Source organism: Peromyscus maniculatus, chromosome 21 (assembly GCF_049852395.1).
Source record: "Peromyscus maniculatus bairdii isolate BWxNUB_F1_BW_parent chromosome 21, HU_Pman_BW_mat_3.1, whole genome shotgun sequence".
Taxonomy (NCBI): Eukaryota; Metazoa; Chordata; class Mammalia; order Rodentia; family Cricetidae; genus Peromyscus; species Peromyscus maniculatus.
The window spans coordinates 9,147,330-9,174,917 of NC_134872.1; the positions used below are offsets into that span (position 1 = coordinate 9,147,330).

A 27,588-nucleotide genomic window follows, 5' to 3' on the forward strand; every position below is an offset into this window, starting at 1 on the left:
CTCAGACACTCACTCCCCACCTTGTTTTTCAGACAATACCTTTTGCTGAATCTGGAGTTCATAATTAGTTAAAGCCCCAGAGATCCACCTGCCCCTATATATATATATCCAGTGCTGGGTTTATAGATCTGAGCCAACAGGCTCAACTTGTCTTTAAGATTTATTTTTGTTTTATGTGTATGAATGTTTTACCTGCATATATGTCTGTGTGCCCATGGAGGCCAGAGGAAGGCATTGGATCCCCTGGAAATGGAGTTAGAGATGGTCATGAGCCACATATGGTTGCTGGGAATTAAACTCGGGTCCTGTGGAAGAGTAGCCAGTGCTTTTAACTGCCGGAACATCTCTCCAGCTCCCCCTGACCAGCTTTTTATGTGTATTCCGGGGTTCCGAACTCAGGTCCTCCGGTTTCTGACGCAGGCAATGCCCTGACGGGACCACCCCCTGCCGCCCATAGATAATGGTTCTTGGGGACAGTTGTGATGACTAGGGCCACCATGGAGGTTCAGAAAAAGTGCCTAGGGAGACAAGATCAAGAGATACCATGTGCCGTAAGTCCTGCTGGTTTGGTGTGCCTCAGTTTACCAGTTTTTCCCCTCTCTTCCCAGTGGAAGACTGAGAGATTTGCTTTCCTGCAGATGTGCAGACGGGGCCCTTGGGGTTCAGTGTCTCCACCCCGGCTATCAGCACTACACAAACCCAGCCATGCAAGGCAGCCATAGGTAGTGTCTGCTCCGCCTCCCTCCCTCACCGTCTAGGCCTGGGCTCCACGACACTGTCTGGGACACCAAGACGCCCTGGCAGGCAGGCTCTGGGTGATCGTCGTCGCTCTACCCAGCACAGAAGTTCTTTTAAGGGATGGCATGTGGCCACACGGGGTGTCTGGCTGGGCTTAGCAAGATGGATGGCATGGAAAGAGTAGAGGAGGGGTGTTTGCTTAGGGGCAGGTGGGGGCAGTGGCGGGGAACCTCTTGTACAGAGCTGCTGGCCGCTGGCCCTCCTGACGGCTACGGTCTGAAAGGAACACAGTCCCTAGACACTCGCGGATGGAAAGGCTGGGGGCAAGGGTAGAAAGAGCAGACAGTGAGAATAAGTCCCTGAAGTGTGATCTAGCCCTCAGGACATGCTGGGCAGCTTGTAAGGGCTCTCCCTCTCTCTCTGGAACCCGGTCACAGAGCCGCAATGGAGCCACAGTGTTACCACAGGCCCTGGAGGGATTCAGAGCCCTTCCACATTCTGGGTAACTTTCTGCCCCAGCAATCTGGTCCTCCAGCGTCTGTCCTTCGGAGAGGTCAGCACGCTGGGGAATCTGGTTGGCTGAGCTCCCCTGGCAGATTGCCCAGCCAAGCTCCCTTCAGCTTCTCTGGACGGGCCAGTCAAAGCCAGGCACAGAAGTCCTGGACCTTGGCTAGTCCTCCTTGCCTCCTTCACCCCTTCCCTGCCCTGAGAGGTTCAGGGACTGAGTGAAAAACCTTAAGGGGAATCTGGACTTGACAGTTCATGCTTGCAATTCGGGGCGGGGGGAGTGGGGCTGAGATAGGAGGGTGAAGAGTTCGAATCCAGCCTGGGCTATACAGTGAGATGAATGGTGTCCGAAAACAAAAACAACAACCACCACCACCTCTGACCCAGACGAAACAAAGGAAAGCTCCTGAGGGTGTTCAGACTGCCACACGGGTGTCACCGGGGTTAGGGGCAGACATGCCTCCTCCTCCTCTCCACTGTCTAAGCCACACTGTGAGAGCACTTTATAAAGTGAGGCTCCATCTTCTCCCCATTCTCTCTCCCTCCCTGCATCTCTCCCTCGCTCTCACTCTCTTCTGTTAAACAATACTGTGATGGATTGTAGAAGGTACTTAGCTGAATCACCGAGTCTAGAGATGGAAAAGGGACAATTAGGTCATCAAGCCCATCTCTCTCCCGAGGAGAGGCAGAGAATAGGAGACAACAATAAACAATTTTATTGGGATATTAATTTAGGCGCCTGAAGACCTTGACTTGTGTCTCTTAATATAATCCAGCGGATTTTTTCCCTTCCCTGCTAATGTAATAACAGGGCCATTTTGTGGGCAGTTGCTTTGCCTGATGGCTCTCGCTTCCCTCTCTCTCTCTCTTTTTTTTTTTCCTTTCTTTCCCACGGAAGGTCCAGATGGAGTTTCGGAAGAGCTGGGAGCGCTGGAGGCTGGAGCACTGGAACATCCAGAGGGACAGCAGCATGAAGCCCCTCAAGTGTCCTACCAGCAGTGTAAGCAGCGGGGCCACCGTGGGCAGCAGCGTGTACGCAGCTACCTGCCAGGCTTCCTGCAGCTGAGCCCCAGCGCTGCCCCCCTCCCTGTGGTCCTTGCCGCTGGCTAGGTGGCCATCCCAGGTGGGACTGACCCTCCCAGGGACAGGGACGGGGAAGGACATAGGCACACCCACACCCTTAGCTTTCCTTCTCCAAACCTATCAGACGGGCAAGTGGACAGTGCCTCCCGGGACCGTAGACACATGTCCTCCAAGGAGAACAGCCTGCTAATTTAATCACCGTGGCAGGAAGAGAGGAAGAAATGATTGCTGCTAAAATGAGGAGGACTCCTTCCTGTTAGAACCACAGGGCCCTTGGGGTTCCCCCGGAACAGAACAGCAAATCAACCCCGGACTCCTACTCAAGGGCAACTGTTGATTAGTGGGATTGGGGCTTGTGAGAGGGGGCAGTTCCGCGAGAGACCCGCCATTCTGACCTCAGCCAGCGCAGAGCTTGGCAAGGTGAGCGGCTGTGCTCTGTGCCTGCCTGGGCTTGCTACCTGCGTCATCCTCCTCATGAAAGAAGAGAGGCCTTCTCTGTGCGTCTGGGCTGCTGGCGCTCCCTCATCTGCCCGTTCATCTCACCATCCTGTCTTTCCTTGTGGGGAGGGGGGGTTGTTGGAGCTACGACCCGCAGCTCTTTCTGGAAGTGGCTGCGTGTGGTGCTGGGGATAAGTCCCAAGGGGATGCTCAGAGGTCACCGTTGCTGGCGCCCACTTCTCACTCAGCCTTTTAAGTCACTCGGCTCTCTCTCAGCTTCTGCTGTGCCTAGGGTACTAGGTCAAGTCCTACCGTGAGGAGCCCAGGCCTGGTGTAAAGAAGCTCAAATGCCCTCTAAGGCTCATCTGGAGACACTTCAGGAATGTCCCCCTAGGGGCACTGATGACGCGAATCTAGAGGAGAAAGGGATCCATGGCCTCCATACCTCCACCTTGTCTGTGACCAGATTCCATGTCTTGCATGGGAGTTGGGGGTACATCCTCTGATGCTCCTGATGCTACCATGGTGGTGGGCTCCCTGCCTTTGAAATCCTCCCACTTTGAACACACACACACACACACACACACACACACACACACACACACACACACACACTTCATCCTTTTTCCTTTATTGCAGTGGCTGCTATGTCTATACAAACATATAATTCTGATTTCTCCCACCCAATGGAAGAACTAAATTGTGGCTGTTGTTACGTTTGAGGGGAGTGGGGGAAGTGATTGATTTTATCCCCCCAGACTCCTCCCACACATGATGAGTAGAGATAGGGCAGCATGGGGACAATCTATCACTCCTACCCCGAGCCACAGGACAGGATGGGAGACTATCTATCACTCCTGCCCTCAGCCACCATGAGAAAGCCATGAAGGGACAGCTCTGCAGAGACCCAAATCCAAGGACAGCCTCCCTGGGAAAGTAGACAATGAGTTCACAGAGGCCAAGGAAGGTTCCAGGGCTGGGAAGAATCCTAGTAGCCCAGGCCTCCTTTGAAGTTGGGGTGGAGGTGGCTTCAGATGGATTCTCTCATGAGGCTGATCTCTCCTTCATCCTGCGGAAAGTGGGGGACCCTCCCCAATGCTTTCACTAGACACATTCTCCTGTGCCCCTCGGAGAGGCATGGGACATGTAAGGGAGATAATAACGGGCCATAAAACACACCAAGCAGAAATTTTCTTCTCCTTCTGCTTCACCCGAGTGTTGTGTCTGTGTTAATAGGGAAGTGGAAACTCAGGCTAGAGAAAGGAGCCACGTCACCCAGCTGCCCCCTTAACCAAGACAAAGGAGTCCAGTGGGGGAAGTAGGCCCAGGGTCCTCTGCTCCCTGAGAACCAGGGCAGGCTTCTCATTGGGCACCTTCCTTGTTTCTCCTGTGGGAACAGTGGAAAGATAAGCATGGGATAAACTGGGACCTTTTGAGAATCATTCATTGCACACAAGCGAAAGGAAAAGACAGATTTAATCTGCCTGGAATAAATTTTCCAGGGGAGAGATGAGGAACAAGCCTAGGTAACTCACTAGGAGCTTTTATGTGGAGTTCCTTCCCCTCTGGAACTCTGGATCCCCGGCTTCTCCACACCCCATATCCCAAGATTTGAATGCAGGTTTTCCTTCCCAGATTCCTGAACTGAAGAAAGGTTCGCCCTTCTCCAAGTCCCCGTACTATTAATGTTTGTTTGAATGGCACACCACCCCCTCTGAGCTCTTTCCAAACTTGCCTAAGCTAAATATAGCTCCCCTAGGTCTGGGAATTATCTGATGCTATGTACTCTGAAATTCCACTAGCTGTTTACATGCCTCACGACATAAGTCTAAGCCTAGCGTTGCTGAGAACTCTCTGGCTGCCCCTGCTCCTGTCCGGGGGCTGCTCCTGCTGGCCTATAGGGCACATAAGCGGTGGCTTTGTGGGAGTTACCCAGCCGGTGGGCTCACGTTGTCGTCAGTGGCTGCTGACTTCAGCACTCTGGCCAGCTCCTGGGAACACGGTAGGCACTGAAATCTCAAAGACTCTTCTAGACCACTCACTCCAGTCTCCGAACAGCTAAATCACGGAACGTTACAAACCACTTACATTGCCTTCTCTTTCAAACGACTTTCTGGAAGGCAGGCGTGATTGCAATCGGCCCAGCGCTCAAGACAACATTAATGGGGTTCTGGGACACTCTGTGTGCAGGAAAGATCCTGACAATTCCTCCTGACGTGGATCTACAGAAGGGAGGAGGGAGGCTTGCAGGAAGGTTTGCCGGGGTCACAGCACTAGCTGGCCGGTGTGGCTGGTCCTCTGGCAGGCCAGGTGAGAGCATAAATGGTCACTCAAGATGTGCCAAGTGCAAGTCCTCATGTGACCTGGAATTTATATTGAAGAAATGGAACAGCAGAGGTGGACGCATCACACGGCAAAGGTGTCACCCCTGGCAAAAAGGAATTGCTTTGGTATCTCATTCTCGTCTTAAAATTAAGGGACGAAGGGGTGGAGAGATGGTTCAGTGGTTAAGAATGTGAACTGCTCTTGGAAAGGACCAGAGTTTGGTCCCCAGCACCCACATCAGAAGGCTCACAGTCCCCTGTAACTTCAGCTCCAGGCTACCTGACACCCTCTTTTGGCCTCCACTGGAACCCGCACCCACGTGGCATACAACCAACTCCCACAAACCCACATCCACATAGACACAAATAGTAAAAGATGAAGTCCGCAAAAACAAAGAGATAGAACACATCTGAGCACCGGGGTGCTGCAGGACTGGCAGTCTTTGAGAGAGCAGCCATGGCCTTCCCCATGGCTTGTCTTAAACATTTTCAGATTCACGAAGCTCTTGTTTTGAAATGTGCTGATGGGCACACAAGGCGACTGAATGAAACCGAATAGTGACCTGAACTTCATCTTTGCCTCTCTAGTGCCCCCTGAATTACGGAGCGCTCTAACAAACTGAACCACTAGGTGGTCCAGAGCTCCAAAGGACAGATAGAGTCAGTTTTCATTCATGCCTGAGCTGGCTGTGTTTCAGCAATTCAAGGGAAGGAACACTATGTGTGCCGGTGTTTGTCCTATGCATTCCAGCCCAAGGGGAGGAGATGCGGGAGCCAGATTCAGCCCTCCTCCACCGTGAAGGTCACAGGGCTGCACAACCCGGGGGTGGGGCTGGTTGGGAATCTGGCAGATGCAGCCCCTCCATGCACAGACAGGGCTCCCATTATCACTAATGCCTGCGACGTGCTCAGGGAAGGCAGAATATGTTTCAAAGCTTTATTTTCCATCTGCTGAATTGATTCTAATCTACAGGGCTGACTCTCCTTTTGGCTCCTAGGAGGCAAACTTTTTTTTTTTTTTTTAATCCTCAAATAATAAAACACGGGGATTGATTTTGCTAAGACAGCTATGCAAATGGCGTGTTAAATATTCAACAGAAAGCAAATTAGCATCAACTCTAACATGGTGAGGTGGGTCCCCCCCCTCGATCTTTTTCTGTAGCTCAAGTGAGTTTCCTTGAGAAAAGGGGTCCAGGTGAGAAACCTCTCCCAACATGGCCATGTCCCCAGGCTGTAGTCTGCAGCCTGAGCCTCTCTCTGGCTTTGGGGAAAATCACGTCAAGAATCAGGACCAGTGAGCTGGCTCAGCAGGTAAAAGCCCTTGCCTCCAAGCCAGATGACCCGAGTTTGATCCTGGGTCCCACGTGGTGGAGAGAACTGACTCCCAAAGTTGTCTTCTGGCCTCCACATGCATGAGGTGGCATGCATGTCCCCCCCCACACACACAACACAACACACTTACACATACGCACATAATAAATAAATTGTGATAAAAATCTAAAAGAATGGTAACAGGCACATTGCTTTGGAAAATATTTTCTTAAATAAAGAGGATGTGGGTAAGCAGTGTGATTCTGAGAGCTTTCTTGAGCGCTATGATATATCTAGAGTATAATTATTTCTGCTCTGCTGATGGGATGATTGGCAGGAAACAGATAGGGTTAATTGTAAATTTGAACAGTAAATAAGACACCTGGTTAGAAACCACAAAAATACTTCAACTTTTGTTGTTAAGGACCTCACTATATATTGCAGGCCAGCCTAGAACTTCCTTGTCTGAAGGTAACAAAACAAAACAAAACAAAACAAAAAACTATTAAAAAAAAACAACACTATTTTAAAAGTAAAATTGAAAGGACTTCAAAGATATATTGGATGTTGTGGCAGTTGGAATAAAAATGATTCCCGTAAGTCCATAGGGAGTGGCACTATTAGGAAGTATGGACTTGTTGGAGTAGGTGTGGCTTTGTTGTAGGAAGTGCATCAGTAGGGGGTGGGTTTTGAGATCTCAGAAGCTCAAACCAGGACTGCTGCCTGCTGACCAAGATGTAGAACTCTCAGCTCCTTCTCCAGCACCACGTCTGCCTGCATGCGGCCATGCTTCCCACCATGACGATAATGGACTAAACCTCTGAAACTGTAAGCCACCCCAATTAAATGTTTGTTTTTTTTTTTTAAATAAGAGTTGCTGCGGTCATGGTGTCTCTTCAGAGCAATAGAAACCCTAACAAGACAGATGTAGTATGGGAGACTCACTCCCACTTTTACCCCAGGGTAAAGAGGGAGAAGTGAGAAATATTTAGATTGAAGGATAGAGCAGGGAGAGACAGATAGAAACACAGGATAGCTCGAGAGGGCCTGGATTCTTATCCACTGCCCCCTTCTGTCTCTTCTAAAGGGCTTTTTAAAGGAATGCCAAGGGTCAGGGCAAAAGACTTCTCCTTGCTAGATCAAAGCGTATCGCACATCCAAGTGCAGACCCTTCCAAACACCTGGTAATCATGCACGTGGTCAAGCAATCCTCTCATGCAGCTCTGCTGGGTAAAGCAAGCTCAGATCTCACTAGGAAATCTTTGTGGGCCTCCACAACGTACATAGGACAAAATACATAAATAGAAAAAGGAAAGAATGGACTGGTGAACTGGCTCAGCAGTTAAGACCAGACTGGAGTTTGGGTCCCAGCACGTGCGTGGTGGCTCATAACCATCCATAACTTGAGTTCCAGGAGATCCAACAGGCATGCATGTGGTGCATACACAGACATCCAGTTGAAACATTGATAAAGTAAAATAAAGCTCCAGAAAAAAAAAAGACACAAAATCAAAACAGAAAACCAGGGGTGATGTCTGGCATCTGCAATCAGGCACTTGGGAGGCTAAAGGAAGAGGATTATCCAGTATGGACTAAAGTGAAACCTGGCCTCAACAAAACAAATAAAACCCACAGAGTAAAGGAGATACTGAAGTTTCTTTGACTCCTGATGGCATGGCAATGCCATTCTCTTGAGACAGGAAAACAGTCCAAGGGGTTTTCAGGGAATCCGCTGGCCACACTGGCCAGGGGAGAAGGTAAGCTATCTTCACTCTCCTCTTCTCCAAATCCAATCCCCCAGTCTCATTCCCAGCTCTGAAACAGACTACCTGCTGTGGCCTCCTCTTCCTCTATGCCCCCATTCCCAGGAGACTATGCAGATCCTGGTGCACCCCCTGCTCTCCTCCCTCCTGTGACCCCCTCAGCTCCCTCCTTTTAGCCCATCTCCATTCCTAAATGTCAGTTCCCAATACCTAGAAATACATTCTACCTAGAAACCACAATGGCCACACCTGGCAAGATCTCAGGAGCATTCCCTACCAGGCAACCCACAGCCACCACACTCACCAAAGAACCAGAGAGGGCAACAGACATCAATGAATGGAACCCACCCAACAAAGACAAGACCAGATATCAGCGCCTAGAATTGCAATCATCCCACACTCAGATGCCTAGATGCCAGTGTAAAAACAGAATCAGTAACAGCCAGGACAATATGTCTCCACTAGAGCCCAGCAATCCTACCACAGCAGGCCCTGAGAAATGCAAGGTAGCTAAAGCACAAGACAAGGATTTCAAAATAGACTTCATGAGCAGGAGCCTCAGAGGCAAGCCTCAGCAACATAATACAAGAGGCAGAAGAGAGAATCTCAGGCATTGCCGACACAGTAGAAGAAATAGATACCTACGTCAAAGAAAATATTAAATCTAAAAAAAAATCCAGACACAAAACATCCAGGAAATCTGGGACATTATGAAATGACCAAATCTATGAATAATAGGAAGAGAGGAAGGAGAAGAAACCCAGGTCAAAGGCACAGAAAATATGTTCAACAAAATCATAGAAGAAAATGTCCTTCATCTAAAGAAGGAGGTGCCTATCAAGGTACAAGTAGCACACAGAATACCAAATAGACTGGACCACAAAGAGAAATTCCCCGCAGCAATTATGACCAAAACACTAAACGTACAGAACAAAGAACAAATATTAAATGGGAAAAAGACCAAATAACATAGAAAGGCAGACCTATTAGAAGAGCAGTCGACTTTTCAATGGAGACTCTAAAAGCCAGAAGGGCCTTATAGATGCTCTATAAACTCTGAAGAGAACACAGATGCCAGCCCAGATTACTATACTCAGCAAAACTTACAATAGATGGAGAAAGAAAAGCATTACATGATAAAACCAAATTCAGGCAGTATCTGTCTACAAATCCAGCCCTACAAATGTGCTAGAAGCAAAGCTTCAACCTCAAGGTTTCAACCACACCCAAGAAGCCATTTTATATATATAATATTGGGCCAGTAAATCATAAAGGAGGACCATGCATATTACAACAAAATAATAGGAATCAATACACATTGGTAATTCTCAACATCAGTGGTCTCAATTCTCCATTAAAAAGACACAGACTTGCAGAATGGATGTGAAAACAGAATGTAATCTGCTGCATCCAAGAAACACACCTTAACGTCAAGGATAGATATCATCTCAGGCTAAAAAGAAGGGAAAAAGTATTCCAAGAAAATGAACCTAAGAAACAAGCTGGCATGGCAATTTTAATATCTGACATAGAGACTTCAAATCTAATTCAAATGGGTAGAGAAGGATACTACATACTCATCAAAGGAAAAATCCACAAAGAGGATATTGCAATTCTTAACATACACTAGATGTAAGGACACCCAAGTTCATAAAAGCAACATTACTGCAGCTTAAGTCACACATTGGCCCTCATACAGCGGTAGTGGGTGGCTTCAATACTCCACTCTCACCAACAGACAGGTCATCCAGACAAAAACTAAACAGAGAAATGATGGAGTTAACTGATGTCATAAAACAGATATTTACACAACATTTCACTCAGCTGCAAAAGAATATACCTTCTTCTCTGCACCTCATGGAACTTTCTCTAAAATTGACCACATACTTGGACATAAAGCAAGTCTCAACAGCTAGAAGAAAATTGAAATAACACCTTGTGTTGCAGAATATATGATATATATGATGAAAAATGTGTTACATTTGTTTATGCTGCATTTGTTTAATGATATAAAGATGTGTTGGTTGCCTTGCTTGCTTAAGGTACCTGATTGGTCTAATAAAGAGCTGAACGGCCAATAGCTAGGCAGTAGAGGGATAGGTGGAGCTGACAGGCAGAGAGAATAAGTAGGAGGAATCTAGGCTCAAGAGAAGAGAGAACAGGGAGCAAGAGAGGAAGACCCCCGGGGCCAGGCAGCCAGGCAGCCACCAGCCAGCCAGATATACAGAATACAGAATGAAAGGTAAAAAGCCCTGAGGCAAAACATAGAGGAAGAGCAACAGGCTAAATTAAGTTATAAGAGCTAGTGGGACACACATAAGATAAGGCTGAGCATTCCTAACTAATAAGAAGTCTCTGCGTCATGATTTGGGGGGCTGGCAGGCCAAGAAAGCCTGCTATAACCCTGCATCCTATCTGGACCACCATGGGTTAAAGGTGGATATCAACAACAGAGACAAGAGAACTTCCAAATGCATGGAAACTGAACAACGGGCAATGGAATGAAAAATGGATCAAGACAGAAATTAAGAAAGAAATGAAAAACTTCCTAATATTGAATGAAAATGAAAATACAACACACCCAAACTGATGGGACAGTTCAAAGAGGCAAGTTCATAGTACTAAGTGCACTCAGAAATGCTCACTGTTGCCTCATTTGTGTGACTCATATGGGATTATGACCCACAGTTACGAAGCTGGGCCCGGCAGCGCCATAGCCAAGCTCGGTCATGGGCAGTTCAGAGAGATGGCGTGAGGTCTGTTGTTCAATCAATACATCTTGGCTACATAGAAATGAAGAGAGAACCTGCTTCCCCAGCTCCTCCTTGATCTTCTGGCTATGGGATCCTTCAGCTGGCCCTATGGAAGATGAGAATCTGTAATCCCGGCTACTCCAGAGGCCAAGGCATGTGGATCACAGTGTGGTCAAGGCTCACTTGGGCTAGAGAGTGAAGTTCATGACCAGTCTTGGCAGCTTGGTAAGACTTCTTACAAAAAGGTAAAAAGAGAGCTGGCGGTATACTGTAGCTGGTTAAATGTTTGAAGTGCTTGCCTAGCACACAAGGGGTTCTAGGTTCAAACCCTGCGATCAGGACAAAAAGTAAATAAAAAACCTAGCCCCCTTCACCTCTACCCCGTGCACTGTCCTCCCACCCTGCCTCCCTTCTGAGAAAGTCTACACCATTTTAAATGTTGGCAGTAACAGTATGAGCATGATTTGCAGCGGAAACATCTGTCCTGTTACCATCCCGTCCCCCTTTCTTTACTAGTTATCCCTTTGTGTTGGTTATTCATTGGTTTTCAGCCATCAGATTTCTGCTGGAGTTTCTGAATGTCCAGTCAAAACTTTATTGCTGTTGTTTCAAGATTTATTTTATTTTTAATTATGTAGATAGCTGTGTGTCTGTGTGGTAGGGTGTGTGCATGTGACTGTCCATGACAGAGGCCAGAAACGAACATGGGATCTCTTGGAGCTGGAGTTACAGACAGTTGGGAGCCTCCTGAGGCGGGTGCTGGGAATAGAACCCAGGTCCTCTGGAAGAACAGCGTATACTCTCAATTGCTGAGCCATATCTCCTGCCCTCCAGTTAGAATTCATCTTCGTGCTGATTTCAGCCTTGCTCTCTACGCTGAGGCCACCAGCCTAGCTTGTAGCAGGTTAATGGCTGGGAAATCTCCTCACTTTCACACCAAGGCTACCCTTCCCTTTCCCCTCGCTTTCGCAATTCTCTTTTCCTTGTTTTTTAGTTTACTCTAGGATGATAGGTGTCCCCTGAAACCTTGGAACAAGAGTGTAGAAGCAGTAAAAGTTCTGAGAACTCCCAGCTTGAGGATGGGGTGTGGAGGGAAGGACAGACGCCAAAGAAGCATGGAGAACTCTGGGGCTAGATGGATGTATCTATTTGACTGTAAATAATAACTTCAGGGTTATATGCATTTGGCAAAATTCATTAAGTTGTGATGGTATATTATGGCATGTCAATTACATTCCTGTGGGGCTTCAAAAATATAAAGAAAGGCATATATATAAAATTAAGCTTATCAGCCTATGTTCTTAGCAAGTCCATGAGGAGCAAGTTACTCTCAATAGTGACGGTGGAAATACAAAGTGGCACAGCCTCGCTCAGGAGAAATCAGGTGGTATTAGCACCCAGTTGACAAATACGCTTAGTCTTTGGCCACTTTTAATACTCTGAGCTGAGGGTCAAGGCTGTTGCCCAGTGATGGCTCCCTGTCTACGCGTCCAGCCTGCATGAGGCCCTAGGTTCCGTTCCCAGTACAAAAGAAAAAGAGAGAGTATATACAAATACACAAGACAGAAACACAAACGACCCCGGTACAAAACTATTCACCAGCGCGCTGTGTGTACGAGCAAGAGAGTAAATTAATTAACTCCATGAACGACACACAGCTGCTCACTGTGCGGATTAACAGAAATGAAGCTGCTCTCAGAAACACTGCTGTGGAGAGAGAGGCCCAGAGGGATGGCTCAGCAGTTGAGAGTAGACATTGCTCTTGCTGATGACCCGAGTTCAGTTCCGAGCACCCTCATCTGCCCCAGGGGAGCCCACACATTCTTCTAGACTCCACAGGCACCTGCACTCACACTGGCACATACCCCACACACAGACATGCACAACTAAAACTAAAATAAACCTTAAAACAAACAAAAAAAATCACTGATACATCATTGTCTGCCAGGAGCATTACCCAGTGGCAATACCAAGTTATGGACTATCGAGTATGTTGTGTTCCTGAAAATGCTACCTACCTTGATCAGGGTAGGGTGTATAAATGTGTGAACGTGTAAAACTGAACTGTGCATTTGAGATCAGTGTGCTTTATATATAACTTGCATCTCTGTGAATTTTTCCTCTCCTTAGATAGAAGGCGGTAAAGGAATGAGGAGGGTGGGGCGGGGGGCGCGAGGAAATGCAGGCAGTAGATATGTGGCCTTTGAAAGGAAAGGACTAGCTAGCTGGAATTTATGAAGTGACAAGGAAGAGTTTTTCTCTCTTCCCTCGCTCCCTCCATCCCTTCCTTCCCTATGGTAACTGGAAGACTTAAGCATGCCTAAATGCCAATGGCTGATGAGAAGATCAGTTAAAAAGTAAGACTGGGCAGGGAGGTGGTGGCGCATGCCTTTAATCTCAGCACTAGGAAGGCAGAGGCAGGCAGATCTCTGTGAGTTCGAGGCCAGCCTGGTCTCCAAAGCGAGTTCCAGGAAAGGTGCAAAGCTACACAGAGAAACCCTGTCTCAAAAAACCAAACAAACAAACAAACAAGCCAAAAAACAAAAACAAACAAAAAAGTAAGATTGGGCTATATATATGTGATGGTACACATCTGGAATCCCAGTCTTTGGGAGACTACGGCAGAATAATCATCAATTTAAAACAAATCTGGGCTAGTTCCGGGCCAGCCTGGGCTACACAATGAGATTCTGGCTCCAAAACAAAACAAACAAAGAGAGTGAGATGATCACGCAAGAGAGCAGAGATACAATCATGTAGACGCTCCCAGGGAAACAGGGTGAGGGGTGTGAGAGTCCAGGTCTGAACAGAGCCGTCCCTAGGTAGGGAGAGGCATCTCCACTGTCCCAGGAACAGAAGTGGAGGGTGGGGACAGACCCAGGAGACCACAGGACTGGGAACATCAGACACAAGTGTCCCCTAGAAATGGGCGAGGCCAGTATGGCACCAGGTAGGAGCAGAATTCAGACAGAAACAGTCTTTCAGGAAGTAGGATGGACACCAGAATACATAGGCTAGTGAGATACTGAGTACTTACTCTGCAGGTCATGTGACTTTCTCCAGCAGGGTTCCATGGAAGCAGAAAGATGGCTCCATGCACATAGGAGTTTTGCCCAGTGGGCACCAGTAAGAGAGTGAGCAGACAAGGTCATTGACTGGGGTGTCACTAAAGCAATGTGCAGCGGCTTCAGGTGACAAGATAGGGCAGTAAGGACAGCAGAAGGCTGGTTGGCTCCAGGTAAACAGAAGATGTGAAGAATTGAGGTACTGGAAGCTTCTGGGAGGCGGGAGGATGAGGCCGGGAAGGGGGTGCTTGGACTGCGGGTGCAGAACATCTCTAGAGGGCTGAGGAGAAATGAGGGTCCCTGCCATGTCACAGGTTCATGGAATAATAATGTCTTATGTGTAAATACATGTGTATGTATATGTTATATTTATATATGTGTGCAAGTGTATGGTTGTGTGTGTTTATGTGTGTACATGTGTGTAATGTTTATATGTACATGTGTATATTTATGTGTGTGTTTATGTTTGTGTACATGTGTGTGTTTATGTATATATGTGCATGTATATATATTCATGTGTGTCTATGTATGTACATCAATGAGTATATTTATGTGTGTGCATGTGTATATTTGTATGAGGCATGAAGGTCTTTGTGCTCATGGAGAAGCACTAAGGTAACATGTCATGTTAAACACCAGGGTTGCTCCTTCAAAGGAAGGGATGCATAACCTGTTATCCATCCAGGCTGGGAGCAGATGGGATTAATATCTTGGTGACCTTTGCACTGTCTGTGTGGGGAAGACCTCACTGGATAGACCCTCCCCAAACCCTTATGGTAAGCTTTCCTTAGTCACTCTATAGAGCCCATCTTCATGGAACATGTCCCATGTACTTCACAAAGAGTTTTGATGCTATCACATCCAATCTTTATTTAGCTTACTTTGTACCTTGAGGAGATGTATGTGTGCCTTATTGCACACACGGGACTGAGTTAATTATCGCCAGGGAAGTTTTCACCAAATTTCAAATTCACCATCATCTTCTCCACTTAAAACCTCCCAAACAATGTACCTTCAATTACTTACGAAAATTTGGGAGTCATGTCACTTGGGAATGTCTTAAACATCTGTCACTATTAAGGACTTGGCTCCGCCCTTTAAGCTGCTTTCTGGAGATTCCTGGTTAAACTATAAGAATCATAACACCTGCTGCTACTAAAGCCGTGGCTCATAGAATTAATCCCTTACTCCCTTATCAATTATTTATCTTTCTTTCCTCCTCATCACCAACTGGAATTGTATACCAACAAGGTATTGACATTATAGATTTTAATTAATGTCCTAATTCTCCGCAATGATCTGTAACTCCTATGTACAAGAAATTATAGAGTTGATAAGGATGGGAAGGACACGTCTTAACTTACTGGGAAAGATCCGACAGGGATCAGTGTGCCATTAAATTAAATGCAGGTTAGTTGTGTGTTCCACACGGCTAATACTTGGCAGGTAGCATTAGCATGTCACTCTGGATGGATGGATAATCATTACCCTACAGATCCCCTTTCAAGGTTTTATAAAGATACCCCATGGATATTACCAAAATCACACCTAATAATTCTGGATAGGGATTGCTTTTAATTCTTTTACAGGTGGATCTTCAAAAGGACAAGGAGCTTAACATCTTATATACAAATTCCACATCCTCCACAAAGAAGATCATATCCGTCCTTGGTTGTACAGCTCAGCAGTCTGAACTCGCTGTAATCAATCAGCTTTTATTGGATGTTTCTCAACCATTGAATATTTTAACTGACTCTGCATATTGTGATCAAATTGTTTCTCTTTTAGAAACTGCAAGATTTAAACCTAAGCCCACTACTTATTTCACGATTTTTCTCTTCCTTCAGATGTCTATATGACAATGACATCCTTTCTTCAAAACTCATATTCCTGCTGATTCTAATTTGCCAGGTCCCTTAACATCTGCTAATGCTCAAGCCTATGTGCCTTGCCCTTAATACTTCCTTTTCAGGCTGCTTAAAAAAAATAAAAAATAAAAAATAAAAATCAGATGAACGCTTCACCTTCTTGTTCTTCTTTACACCACTGCCCTCTACTGGCAGAATTAATCCTCGCAGGTTACCATTTGGCATTAGATTTTGAACACCTCAGAATTTGGACGTTTAAAGTATGTTCATGTAATGGTTAATACTTTTTCTAACATGATCGTTGCTTCTGCTCACAAGGGTGAAACAACCTCAGCTTCCATTAATCATTTATTATACACCTTCTCCTTTCTAGGATTCCCATTACAACTGAAAACCAATAATGGTCCTGCTTATAGTAGTAAACACTTCAAGGAATTTTGCAATTTATGGGATATTAATATTACTGGAACCCCTTAAAACACACAGGATCAAACTATTGTGAAATGACAATGCAAAATACTTAAATGACAACTTTAAATATACATATACAATATTTAATAATGTATACAGTATGCATTATTTTATATATACTATACACATACAGTATTTATTATTGATATATACAGTATTTAATAGTATACATATGGTATACAATATATCTATTAGGAGTATATACACTTAGCCATGCTAACTTTGCTTTTTTTCACTGTAAAGGATAATGCTTCTTCTGCTTCCCCAAAACATTTTACCCTAAAGGAGACACAGCATAAAGTATATATTAAATGGAAAGATCTAGAAACTAATTGGTGGGAAGGGCCCATGGTGATATTTTGTTGTATTCTAATAAAGCTTGCCTGAGGATCAGAGGACAGAGCTAGCCACAGATTTAGTTACAGAGGTCAGGCAGTGGTGGCACACACCTTTAATCCTAGCACTTTGGAGACAAAGGTAGAGATCCATCTGGATCTCTGTGAGTTCAAGGCCACCTTAGACTACACAAGATCAATTCAGTCTAAAAGAAACAGAGCCAGGCAGTGGTGGCACACACCTTTAATCCCAGCACTCGAGATCTCATGCCTTTGCTACCAGTATTTGGGAAGCACACTCGCCATTAATCCCAGCACTGGGAAGGTTGAGATAGAAGTGAAATGGCTGGGTGGAGAAAGGCATATAAGGTGGGAGGAGCCAACCCTTTCTGCTGAGGACTCAGAAGCATTCAGTCTGAGAATTCGTGGAGACGGGATCAGCTGAGGAGTTGGCGAGGTGAGAAGTGGCTGTGGCTTGTTCCTTTGTCTCTCTGATCTTTCAGAATTTACTCCAATATCTGGCTCCGGGTTTTTATTATAAGGCCATTTAGGATTCGGGCAACAAGGGCCAGATGTTCTTCTAACACCAGGGTGAAGATATACTTATGTCTTTCCAGAAAATGAATTAAGAAGTCTGAGACCGCTCCTGATCTAATGAATCCAACCAGGACAGCATGCCAGAGACCACAAATGAAGCACCTGAAGATAGATAATAAACCCGTCCATCAAAAGGAGACATCCCAAGAAAAGAAGACGCTGGTGACTTGGGGAGACAACAAGGACACAATACTACTGGCCCCCAAATGCTGCTGCTATGTTTACTGACTATATTACATGTCAGTTCTTAGCTTCCCAATGCAGAATCCAAATTCCTTTTGTCTGAGGTGGTAAACGGCACGCCTGTAATAGAAGACTCTATGATGTTGCTGTGGTATGCTAAAGATTGTTTTTATGCTTTTTATTACCAGTCCCAGGAATGGTTACTGAACTACAAGAAGGGTTTCAAAGATGGCCTTGCATGGTTAGTAAAACTACTAATATTACAGCAAAAGCATTAGCAGAAATCAACCAAGAGATGGGTGATTTGAGAACCACAGTTTACAGAACAGAGCGGCTGCAGATGGTTTGTTGCCCAACCATAATCTTGGTTGTCAACAGTTTCCTGGCCTGCGTTGCCTTAACAGGTCAGATTTTTCTCATATGATCCATGGTCAAATGAATGATTTGCATAGAGAGGTAAAGAGAATCTCTTAAGTCACCTTTGGCTGTCAGAGGTCATGGTTAACATGGCTTTTCCCTTTCCTTGGCCCTTTGTTAGCTACTCTTACAATTATGTTCTGCTTGCCTGTATTAGTTAGACTAGCCATGCAGGCAATGCGTTCAACATTGGCTCTATTACAGCCACAATTTTCTCTTTAAAAAATAAAAGTGGGGGAAATGTAGGAGGCACGGAGGTTCTTGTGTTCACAGATAAGCCCTGAGGGAAACTGGAACGTTCAACACACAAGGTGGTGCCTTTAAAGAAAGGGATGAAAAAACTGTTATCCACCCAGAAGTCTGGGAGCACGTGGGATTAATAACCAGGTGAACTTTGAACTCTCTGTGTGGCCAAGACCGCACAGGATCCTCCCCCAGACGCTTATCATAACCTTGTTTTTCTCCGTCTATAGAGCCCGTCCTTATGGAATGTTAGTGCATGTACTTTACAAAGAGTTTCAGTGTGGTCATGTCCGATCTTTATCTAGCTTGCTTTGTTCTTTATTGTAGGCTTTATTGTGGACACGGGATTGAGTTGTCACCAGGAAAGTTTTCACCAAATTGCGCTGTGCTTCAACATGCCTAAAATAAACCACTCGGGGTCAGACTTCTGAAGTTTGAACCAACACCAGCTACTTAGTCATGTTGAACCAAACTACCTTCTTCCCTTCCGTGGATCGTCACTCAGCTGGCCATCGTGGTCACAGACACCCTGGATATATTTATGTGTGTGTGTGTGTACATGTATGTATTTGAGTGTACAAGTATATATTTATGTATGTATATGTGTGTGTTTATTTGTATGTAAATTTGTATATTTAGATGTATACATGTGTATAGTTATGTGTGTGTGCATGTGTATATGTGTATATTTGTGTGTGTGCGTGCGTGCGTGCGTGCGTGCGTGTGCGTGTGTGTGTGTGTGTGTGTGTGTGTGTGTGTGTGTGTGTCCCTCTGATAGGTTCTTATGTAGCCCAGGCTAGCCTCAAATTCCCTATTGTATCACAGAATGACAAGAACCTCTGTCCCTCTCTCTTTTACTTTCTAAATCCTGGGGTAACAGACATGCCCTGCCAACCTGTATGCAGTCCTGGGGATTGGGGGTTGAACCCAGGTGCTTGTGCATCCTAGGCGAGCGCTCTACCAACTGAGCCACATCCCCAGACCAGCTGGAAACTTTAAAAGTCCATTTCCTGCATAACATGATGACCAATGAATACAAACACCATTGCCAGTATTTCTACCAACCCTCAGGAAAGTTCTCTCCGCTTCCATTCCTGGATGCGTTTGTGTCCATGCACACTTGCAGCGGCATCTTTGTGCAGGGGAATTGTGGGAGGTCTTGTTCTGGTCTCTCACAGCTGAGATTTGCTTGCTGGTGCTAAAATGTCTTCAGGGGAACACTTTACCTGCTGCGTGACATGGCACACGGATGCTCTGGGCTGCTCACCTCCAGCTGTTCACTTCATAATTTCCCGTTTTCGAATCCTGCGGGGCACAGCATGTCTCTCGGAGCACAGTATCTCCAGTCCCCGGTGAGGGAGGGACTGCGTGGAGCTGACGAACGTGGCCGTGGCCTCTGAGCTCTATTGTTGAGTGGTATGAAGGCTCCTCTCGAGAGCTGATGTGACACTTTGATGTGAGCCTGTCTTCTTCTGCCAGCTGGGAGCAGCAGGGTAACGGAATACTTGGTGTCGGATGTGCGGAGTCAGATTTGGGTCTGAAATGCGTTTTCTACGTACAAACAAGATGAGGCCCAGCGATGCGGCCGGGGCTGTTAGCTGCTCACCTTTCCGAGAAGATGCCATCTGCTCTGAACAAGAATAGGCTCTGACATGCAGGTGCCCCCAGGGAAACAGCCATGGCAGTGGCTGGCGTTAATGAGCAGGCCTAAGGGACTGCTCCCGGCGAGTGCTCCTCTGAAGTCGCTGCCACTAACAGCAGTGCAGGGGACACACAAGGGCCCTTTCTCTGGGCCGGGGCAGCTCAGGATCATCTGAGCCTGGGATTGGGACTCGGGTCACTGCCGCAGAGGTCCCAGACCCTGTCTGCACCACCGCTGTCACCACAGGATGATGTCCAGGACCCTGAAGCTCGCCCTGCTGACTTTGGCCTGTACTGTGGACCTGAGCCAGGCCAGTGGCTTCACAGGTGAGGGATCTAGGGGTGACCCTGGAGAGGGGGCTTCTAGGAGTGGGTCTCAAGAGGGCAGTGCCTGCTGGGACCCTGGTGGGCACAAGCATCTTCTCTGAGAGAGGCATCCTGTCTTGGCTTGCCACACCGTCCGTACCAATAGCAACAGGCTACTGCGGAGCCCTGGGTATGCTTTCAGAAAGAGGGCTTCCCCAGCGGGAGTATGCCACTGATGCTCAGGGTCCGTGGGGTGGAGACACGGATTTTGAGACGGGGTTTGGGCCTGAAGCAGCACATTTCTGGATGTGGACAATGAGCTCCTAGGCACCCAGCATGAAGGTCTTGTTTACAGACCAGGGGAGGGCGGTAGGGTGGGGCATGTTGTCAGGTACAGAATTACAGAGTGAGCGGTGTAGCGAGGGTGCCGGCCCAAAGCGTTAGGAAGCACGCGGTTCACAAAGTTGTTAAAAGCGCCTTGTGGAGTTGAGATGCAGCTAGGGGTACGCAGCATGTGTGAGCCCTGGCTTCTATCCCCCAGAACCACCAAAACCAAACCAACATAGCCAATTCCTGTATTCCTGAAACCCCAGACCTCAAGGAATTGTGATCGCAAACCTTGTGAGTCTTTTTTTTTTTCCCTCTTAAAATCTGTCTGACTTGGTTGGGAATTCAGAGACTGATTCTGTTTCTAAAGCCTCTCCATTTTTGTTCCAGGTCCATGTTGTTTTCTATCTAGAGGAGGGTTTCACTTGACTTGGGAGTGTGTTTCGTGCTGTGTGTATGAACCACAAAGTTTAGTCACAGAAACAGTAGAGCATTGGGAAGTTCGTGGAGATCTCATATGGGAGCTGTGTTCCTCTCGCTGTTCGTGTGAGGCCACGGGACAGAACACAGCCTTCCTGGGGCCTGCCTGCTCACTCACTCTTCACCGGGAGAGCCATGGAGCCCGTACTGGCTCATCATGGTGTGCAAGGCATTAATTAACCTTACTGATTAACCCTGCAACTACTGGACATAGAGATTTTATGGACAACAGGGCTAGGACCCTGAGAAGTATAACATAACCTTGGGGGCCGCTCCATCATCCCTGGCATGCCTATGTGGTCAGCAGGCCCCTGAGGGAGGGGATTAAGTATCACTTGCCTTCACCAAGGTATACTCTGGGGAGTCATGGAGGACCTCGTGACCTGGTGGGCATTTATAAAGTAAATGAGGGTTGAGGGAGTTGAGCTGGGAACCTCGCTCACGCCAGAGCAGTGGTTTTCAAATGGGGGTCATGACCCCTTCGGGGCGAATGACCTTCTCCAGGGCTTGCTTTAGACCATTGGAAAACCCAGATATTTACATTGCCATTCATAACAGCAGCAACCATTACAGTTATGAAGTCGTAACAAAAATAATTTTATGGTTGGGGGGGGGGCAGTCACCACAGCATGAGGAACTGTGTTAAAGGGTCCCAGCACGAGGAAGGTTGACATGTGCTGGTCTACGGCAATGAGGTTCTCCACCTCCTGCTGAGACACCTCTGGAAAGGGATTTTTGCACAGCGGATTCTTTAAGGGGGCTTCTACCATGGCTCTACCTGTCCCCAGGGTTGGAGATGGCACAGTGGCCTCAGTAGAAGATAAAAAAAGCAAAATTAAATAAACATTTCCCAGACTTCCCTGAAGACAGAATGGGGTATGAAGGAAGATCACTGGCCCCATAAGGATCGGGAGGAGCTGGCTCCCTAGAGACCGCATCCTTCACTAACATGGCTGACATCTCAGCTGAGTTTAGCTGGAAGAATGTCCGTCAACTCTAGTAGACTCTTGCAGGACACCCCAGGCTTTGTCTCGCTCAGCACAGCCCCTCTGCCACCCTCTGCCACACCTCGTCTGTGTCACCTCTGAGATCTTGACCTCCGGCCACACTCATGTCCTAAGAGCCTCCCTTTCTTTCCAGAATATTCTGTGACCACTTTTGGAGAGGAGAAATAGGCTTTCCAAGGGCCTGGCTGACCTCACGGGGCGGGGGGGGGGGGGGGGACGGGGACCGGGCTATCAATGCCCCCACCCTCAGAGGTGGCTTTGGGGCGTGGGAAGGGGCTCACTCTGGGGCAAAGGTGGGACTCTGTGCTGTGTCTGCCTGGGAGGAGGCTGCTGCGCTCCCCTCTCCCTGCGCCCGCACCCGCCAGGGTCAGCAGTGCTGGGTCATGCCATCCACATCTGTGGGCTGCTCTTAGGTCTAGAGAAGGGGTCTACAGAGGTCTAGCGGGTGAAAATGGCCGCCACCCTTCTGCCTCCAAGCCTCCCCAGACACTAGTCCTCGTGCTGGGGGAGACTCTGACACTGGGCTCTGTCTGTAGGCCGTGCAGTTTGGGAAAGCTTGGGGGTGCTGAAGGTGAGCATTTGAAGATGCTGCTCTGTCAAGTGGTCTAGCAGCCCAGGGCCGCTGAGAAGGGGCGCCTATGGGTCCTGCACGAGAGTTTCAGAACTCTGAGGCAAAGAAGCCTAAGTAGCAGGTGGCTTCTCCCACAGTTCTGAGGATTGGTATCTAATGTCAAGTGTTGACCCGGCTCCCTCTGGGGCCATGGGGGCTGAGTCCATTCCAAGTCTGTGGTTTGGATGTGTTTAGAAATCTTTGGCACTGCTTAGCTTGTAGAAGAATCATCCTGAACACTTTTCCTCTCTCTCTCTCTCTCTCTCTCTCTCTCTCTCTCTCTCTCTCTCTCTCTCTCTCCCCTCACTCTCTCTCCTCCCCTCCTTCCCTCCCTCCCCTCCTTCCCTCCCTCCCTCCCCCTCTCTCTGTCTCCTCCCTCCCTCTCCGTGTGTGTGTGTGTGTGTGTGTGTGTGTGTGTGTGTGTGTGTGTGTGTGTACACATGCATGAGTGCCTGCCCCACTTTCATTTTTTTAAAAAAGCAGGAGTCCTACCATGGTTCACGTGACAAGCCCACTCTCTGAGTCCCTGGGCTCTGGGATCCTAGGGTATTTCGGAAGGACACACTTTGAACCCTAGTGTTTCTTGACATAAAGTGAGAGAGGTTTCATGGGGTACAGCCCGTCATAAAGAGGTGAGGGGCTGGAAAATGTCATGGGGGTACACGTCTGAGAAGCCACGCTGTTCATGATAAAAGAGGATAGCATCTCATCCCCAACGCCAGGCTCAGACTGAGGAGCTGAGCTGAGCTGGGCTGGACCATTAGCAAGGGCAGTTGTGTCCTCCTCCAGCGACGATGATGGTGACAGAGAGGCTGAAGTGCCTGCCACATGTACACACACACACACACACACACACACACACACACACACACACATCCACGTACATATATACATGCTTTAAATGTTTGGGTATTCATCTTCATTTCATTCCAAAAAAGCTGCTGTTGCCACCCCTGGCCCAGAGTACACGTTTGTTGAGTGACTCGTACCCGTCTGTGGACCATTAGCCAAACTCAGGTTCACAGAAACTGATAGACGGGGGTGGGGGGTGGGGGAGGTGGGAGGATGGGGGGGGTTTCTGCAGCAAGTGAGACCAAAGCGGAGTGGCAATGGGGACACGGTCTCCAGGTCCGACTCCAGCTCTGTGTTCTTGATTGGGCTGTCATTTGAATCTAATATTACGCCCGAATCCAGTCCTGGTGGCTCCTGGCTTTAAACAGGAGGGTTCTTAGCATGCAGGTTGATGTCCACGGCTTTGCATGCGTGCAAACAGAGGGATGTTTGGGGGATTTGAAATGGCAAAGGCCATGGCTAGGATTGGTGGGCTGGTTCTAAGGCCCCGTCCAACCGTAGAGAGCTCTGTCCACTTGCTGTTGCTGAGGGCGGCCTCACGGTGATCTAACCCCTCCCCTCGAACCCCCCACCCCCGACCCGCGTGGCTTGCTAATGCATCTTTGATGGTCTCCTTTGTAGAAAATGGCCTCTCACTGCTGAGCTACCAGCTGTGCAGCTACCCGGTGACTCAACGCGTCCAGAGGCTGCAGGAGGTGCAGACCTCCCACACAGCCTTCGTGCACTGTGGAGGATGGATCCCATGGAAGAAGTGCCCCAAGACTGTGTACCGGACCCAGTATCTGGCGGTGGAGGTCCCCGAGTCCAGGAATGTGACCAGCTGCTGTGAGGGCTTTGAGCAGCTTGGCTTCTACTGCATTCTGTGTGAGTCCAGGGGGATGGAGCAGGGTGTGTGTGAGTCGGGGGGGGGGGGGGGGGGGGAGGCAAGCTGCTTTTCCCTGGAGGGAAGAGTTGCTGGGACTGTGTGTGCAGGCCTGAGAGGTTTCCCTGAAATACTGGATCTTTCTAGAACATTGCTGTTCAGTCTTGATTGTACCTCAGGAGCTTCTAGAATACAGACCTATCCCCCTACCCCCCCCCACCCCACCCCCCCCCGGTTTCTGATTCCATAGCTCAAGTAAAATAGAGGAGTCGTCAGACTTTTAACATGTGCTAGAGAGAGGCCACAGCTGGAGAGCCTCTGTGGCCCTCAGACCTGACTGTACAACGAGGGCTTCTGGGCGCTGGGCACCATGCAGCAGCCTCAGCGCTGGCGGCCGAACTGATCTGAGCCTCGGATGAGCATCTGCAGCTTTTATAACCTGAGTGGCTCTAACCCAGTGGCATTTGAGACCCAGTGTCCCCACCTCTCCAACAGTGGAGCCTGCCCTCTCCTTCCAAGGCTGCTGTGGAACTCCTGTCTCAGCTGAAACCCTAATCTGAACCCCACTAGAGAGAGAGATGGAGGGGCTGGGCCTCCTGTCTCACTGCCCAGAGGTCCCCTTGTCCTCCACCTCCAGGTGCAGGTTTGTGGGATGAGCAGGCTGGTTACCCAGGTGATCTATATGACTGTTCACATCACAGCTAGAGCTAGGCATGGCTTGGGGTACAGGGCCCAGCTCCTAACTTGGAGGGGGTGCACTGAGTACCTCTTCTAGCAAAGGGGTGTGGGTGTGGAGGTGGTACTTGCTTGTTCTGAGTCAGTATCAGGTTGGAATGGGCTTCTGTGCATTCAGAAGATCCTGTCTCTCACTCAAAATAGACAGGATGTTTGCGTGTGTGTGTGTGTGTGTGTGTGTGTGTGTGTGTGTGTGTGTGTTGTAGGAGGTGGGTGTGGGAGGTAGGAGGTGGGGGATGGAGGTTGCCGGGGGGGGGGGGGGGGTTGTCCAGTGTCATGGAATGTCAACTGAGGCCACCCTGAGATGTGAGAGCTCCTGCTCCAGTGTGCAAGAAGTGTAAATTTGGGTACTCCAAAAGGAATCTCACATGACCTATCTCTATGGCCCAGGGCTGGGTCACTAGCAGATTAAGGACCCTCCCAACCAGGCGGACCCCCCCCCCCCCACTCCTCCATGGACCAGGGTTTGCATGCAGGCTTCAGAGTGCAAACTTGTGGAAGGCCATCTTGGCTCCATTTTCTGAACCCTCCTGACTGTGCTCACCCTTCAACACGCCTCCAGTGTGACGTCATGAGGATAGAATGGCCGACACTTCCCACTGCCCTATTCCAAAGGTCAGGCAAGGTGCTGGTGTGGGTGTAGTAGTAACCCCTGCTGATCAAGGGGTTAAAGGATGACCCATCTCCAGTGGGAACCGTTCAGGGCTAGCAGCCATTCCATGTTCCCACTGTCTCCCTGCAGGGACCCTAAGAGGCCATCCAGCTAGGTGCTGGTCTAAGGCTGCCTGCCATGACACCTGCTCCTTCCCACAGTCCCTGTTCCCACTCCCAGGCTCGCCGGCACCAACGACACAGCTCTTGATGCTACTCCAGCTCCTAGGTTGGGTAGTGGCTTCCGCTGGGTGCCATCGTGGACCTGCAAAGGCCTTAGACCCCTGACACTGTGTTTCAGAGAGTGGAGGCCCTGGCGGAGTCTGGCCGTGGAAGGCTGGCTCTGGCCCGATCTGTCTCATTCACCAGTGCCAGTAACACTGTCTCCTAGCTGTGGGCTAGTCTCGGGGTTATGAAGGGTCACCCAGCTGAAGGTCAGGGGAGGGGCAGTCAGGGGAGGCTGATCCTCAGCTTCTCCCTCCCCACCGCTGTGCTAGCCAGGGCAGCCCCCACCACCTCACCCGCTACATTGACAGAGAAAGTGATGCTGAGGTCCCTCCCTACCGTTCCCCTGTGTCCTTCATCCTCTGCCCCCCACCAAACAGTTCCTGGGGGGCGGATATCTGTTGTGGAACTTGAGCCACACTTTTAGGGTATTACTACCTTTAATTGGGGGAGATCATGGGCAGGTTGACCCTCAGTTAGAACCCTAGTTAGGGTCCCCAGGGTAGGAAGAGAGGCCCACTCTGGCGAAGCCCTTGCTCTGGGAGACAGCGGAGGCAGAGGACGATGTGGCGGGGACAGGGCAAGTAGGATGGTGGTTATGGGGTGGCTGGGGATGAAGGAGAGTGGTCCTGGAGTGCCTAACAGTGTGTGGACCCTTAAATCTTGGACAGCCCGGTCAAACAGGGTGATGGGTGGCTAGAAAGCAGCCTGAATAAAATGGAAGAGGGGAGGCATCAGCACTGACTATGGTCTCCTAACAGAGGTCACAGTGGACAGGGCCCCCGCCCCCAGGTCCGCTGGCAGGGACACAGTGTGGGAGACACCAGTGGCCTGGCAGGCAGTGCAACTGGGGTCAGATTGGGGCTCGGCCCTGGGCGGTGAGAGCTGGTCACATTGTAACTGGGGCGGCTGTGTCCCGTCACCACGAAAACAGGAAGACGGGAATAGGACTTTTACACTGTGCTGTATTTAGAGAGCCAGCGGTCTGGGGAGGAGGGTGGGGACAGCCCAGAGAGCTGCCTCCCTCTCATCCCTAGCCAGCAAGCTTTATAGGGATGGGTGAAAGGTGAGCCAATCGTCCTGAGCAGCCTTGTCCCCTGGCCAGGTGGTCGGCCTGGTCCCTAAGATGCAGGTGTCCCTGCCTCCCTCCTTACCGGCCCTGGAGTTCCTCCTTCATTCTGTGGACATTTGGGCTCAGACACTGTTTTCTTTTTTAAGTGACTTCAGAGGGTGGGAACAGCTCGGCGGCAGCAGAATGTGAGCCTAGCAAGTGCAAGGCCCAGGGTTCAGTCCTCAACAACAGGAAAAAAAGACATACGTGTGTTGGGAGGGCGGGTCAGAGGACAACTTACAAAAGTCCCTTCTCTCCTTCCACTATGTGGGTCCTAGGGATCAAACGCAGGCTGGTGTTGTGCATCAAATGCCAGCTCACCAGGCAATTCTTTGTAACGCGGAGTTGAGTTAGCGTCTGCCGGGATCAACCTTGTATGTCTCCAAGGACATCTAGATTAGGGACGAGGTAGGGGTTAACTCAGAACAAACGAGCCATTAACATCATGATGTGCTAGGTTATTAATAGCATGCAAACTCTTTCTACAACATCCAATTAAAAAAAAAAAAAAGTGCTCAGTCTCCCCGCCTGTCCCCCATCAAGGACATTTTCCCGTTCACCCGGTACAGCCTGCTAGAGGGGAGTCTGAAATTTGAGGCTAGCAGTCCCAGTGAGGATAGCAGGGGAGGCATTTCAGGACACAGAGGACATCCGTGATCATGGGGACAGAGGCTCCTCTGTCACT

General features: G+C 48.7%; 2 protein-coding genes and 1 long non-coding RNA gene across 4 annotated transcripts in view; all 3 read left to right on the forward strand.

Moving 5' to 3' along the window:
* The window catches only part of Glp1r (glucagon like peptide 1 receptor), a 40,790-nt gene extending 34,052 nt beyond the window's left edge, over nucleotides 1-6,738 (forward strand). Inside the window, exon 13 of the mRNA XM_076558471.1 lies at nucleotides 2,144-6,738. Coding sequence (XP_076414586.1) covers nucleotides 2,144-2,311 — 168 coding nt within the window. The 3' untranslated portion in view covers nucleotides 2,312-6,738. The remainder of the gene's footprint in view (nucleotides 1-2,143) is intronic.
* Nucleotides 6,739-10,872: 4,134 nt separating this feature from the next.
* On the forward strand, nucleotides 10,873-18,541 carry LOC107401963 (uncharacterized). The gene is made up of 3 exons (XR_001578935.3): nucleotides 10,873-11,142; nucleotides 17,274-17,587; nucleotides 18,424-18,541. It is a non-coding gene; the product is annotated as an uncharacterized LOC107401963 (long non-coding RNA).
* Nucleotides 18,542-19,579: 1,038 nt separating this feature from the next.
* Nucleotides 19,580-27,588, forward strand: part of Umodl1 (uromodulin like 1) — a 58,251-nt gene continuing 50,242 nt past the window's right edge. The window contains exons 1-2 of one of the 2 annotated variants that reach the window (XM_076558472.1): nucleotides 19,580-20,064; nucleotides 23,941-24,183. In XM_076558472.1, the coding sequence (XP_076414587.1) occupies nucleotides 19,986-20,064; nucleotides 23,941-24,183 (322 nt within the window). In that variant the 5' untranslated portion in view covers nucleotides 19,580-19,985. The remainder of the gene's footprint in view (nucleotides 20,065-23,940; nucleotides 24,184-27,588) is intronic. The other variant, XM_076558473.1, reaches the window with a different exon arrangement.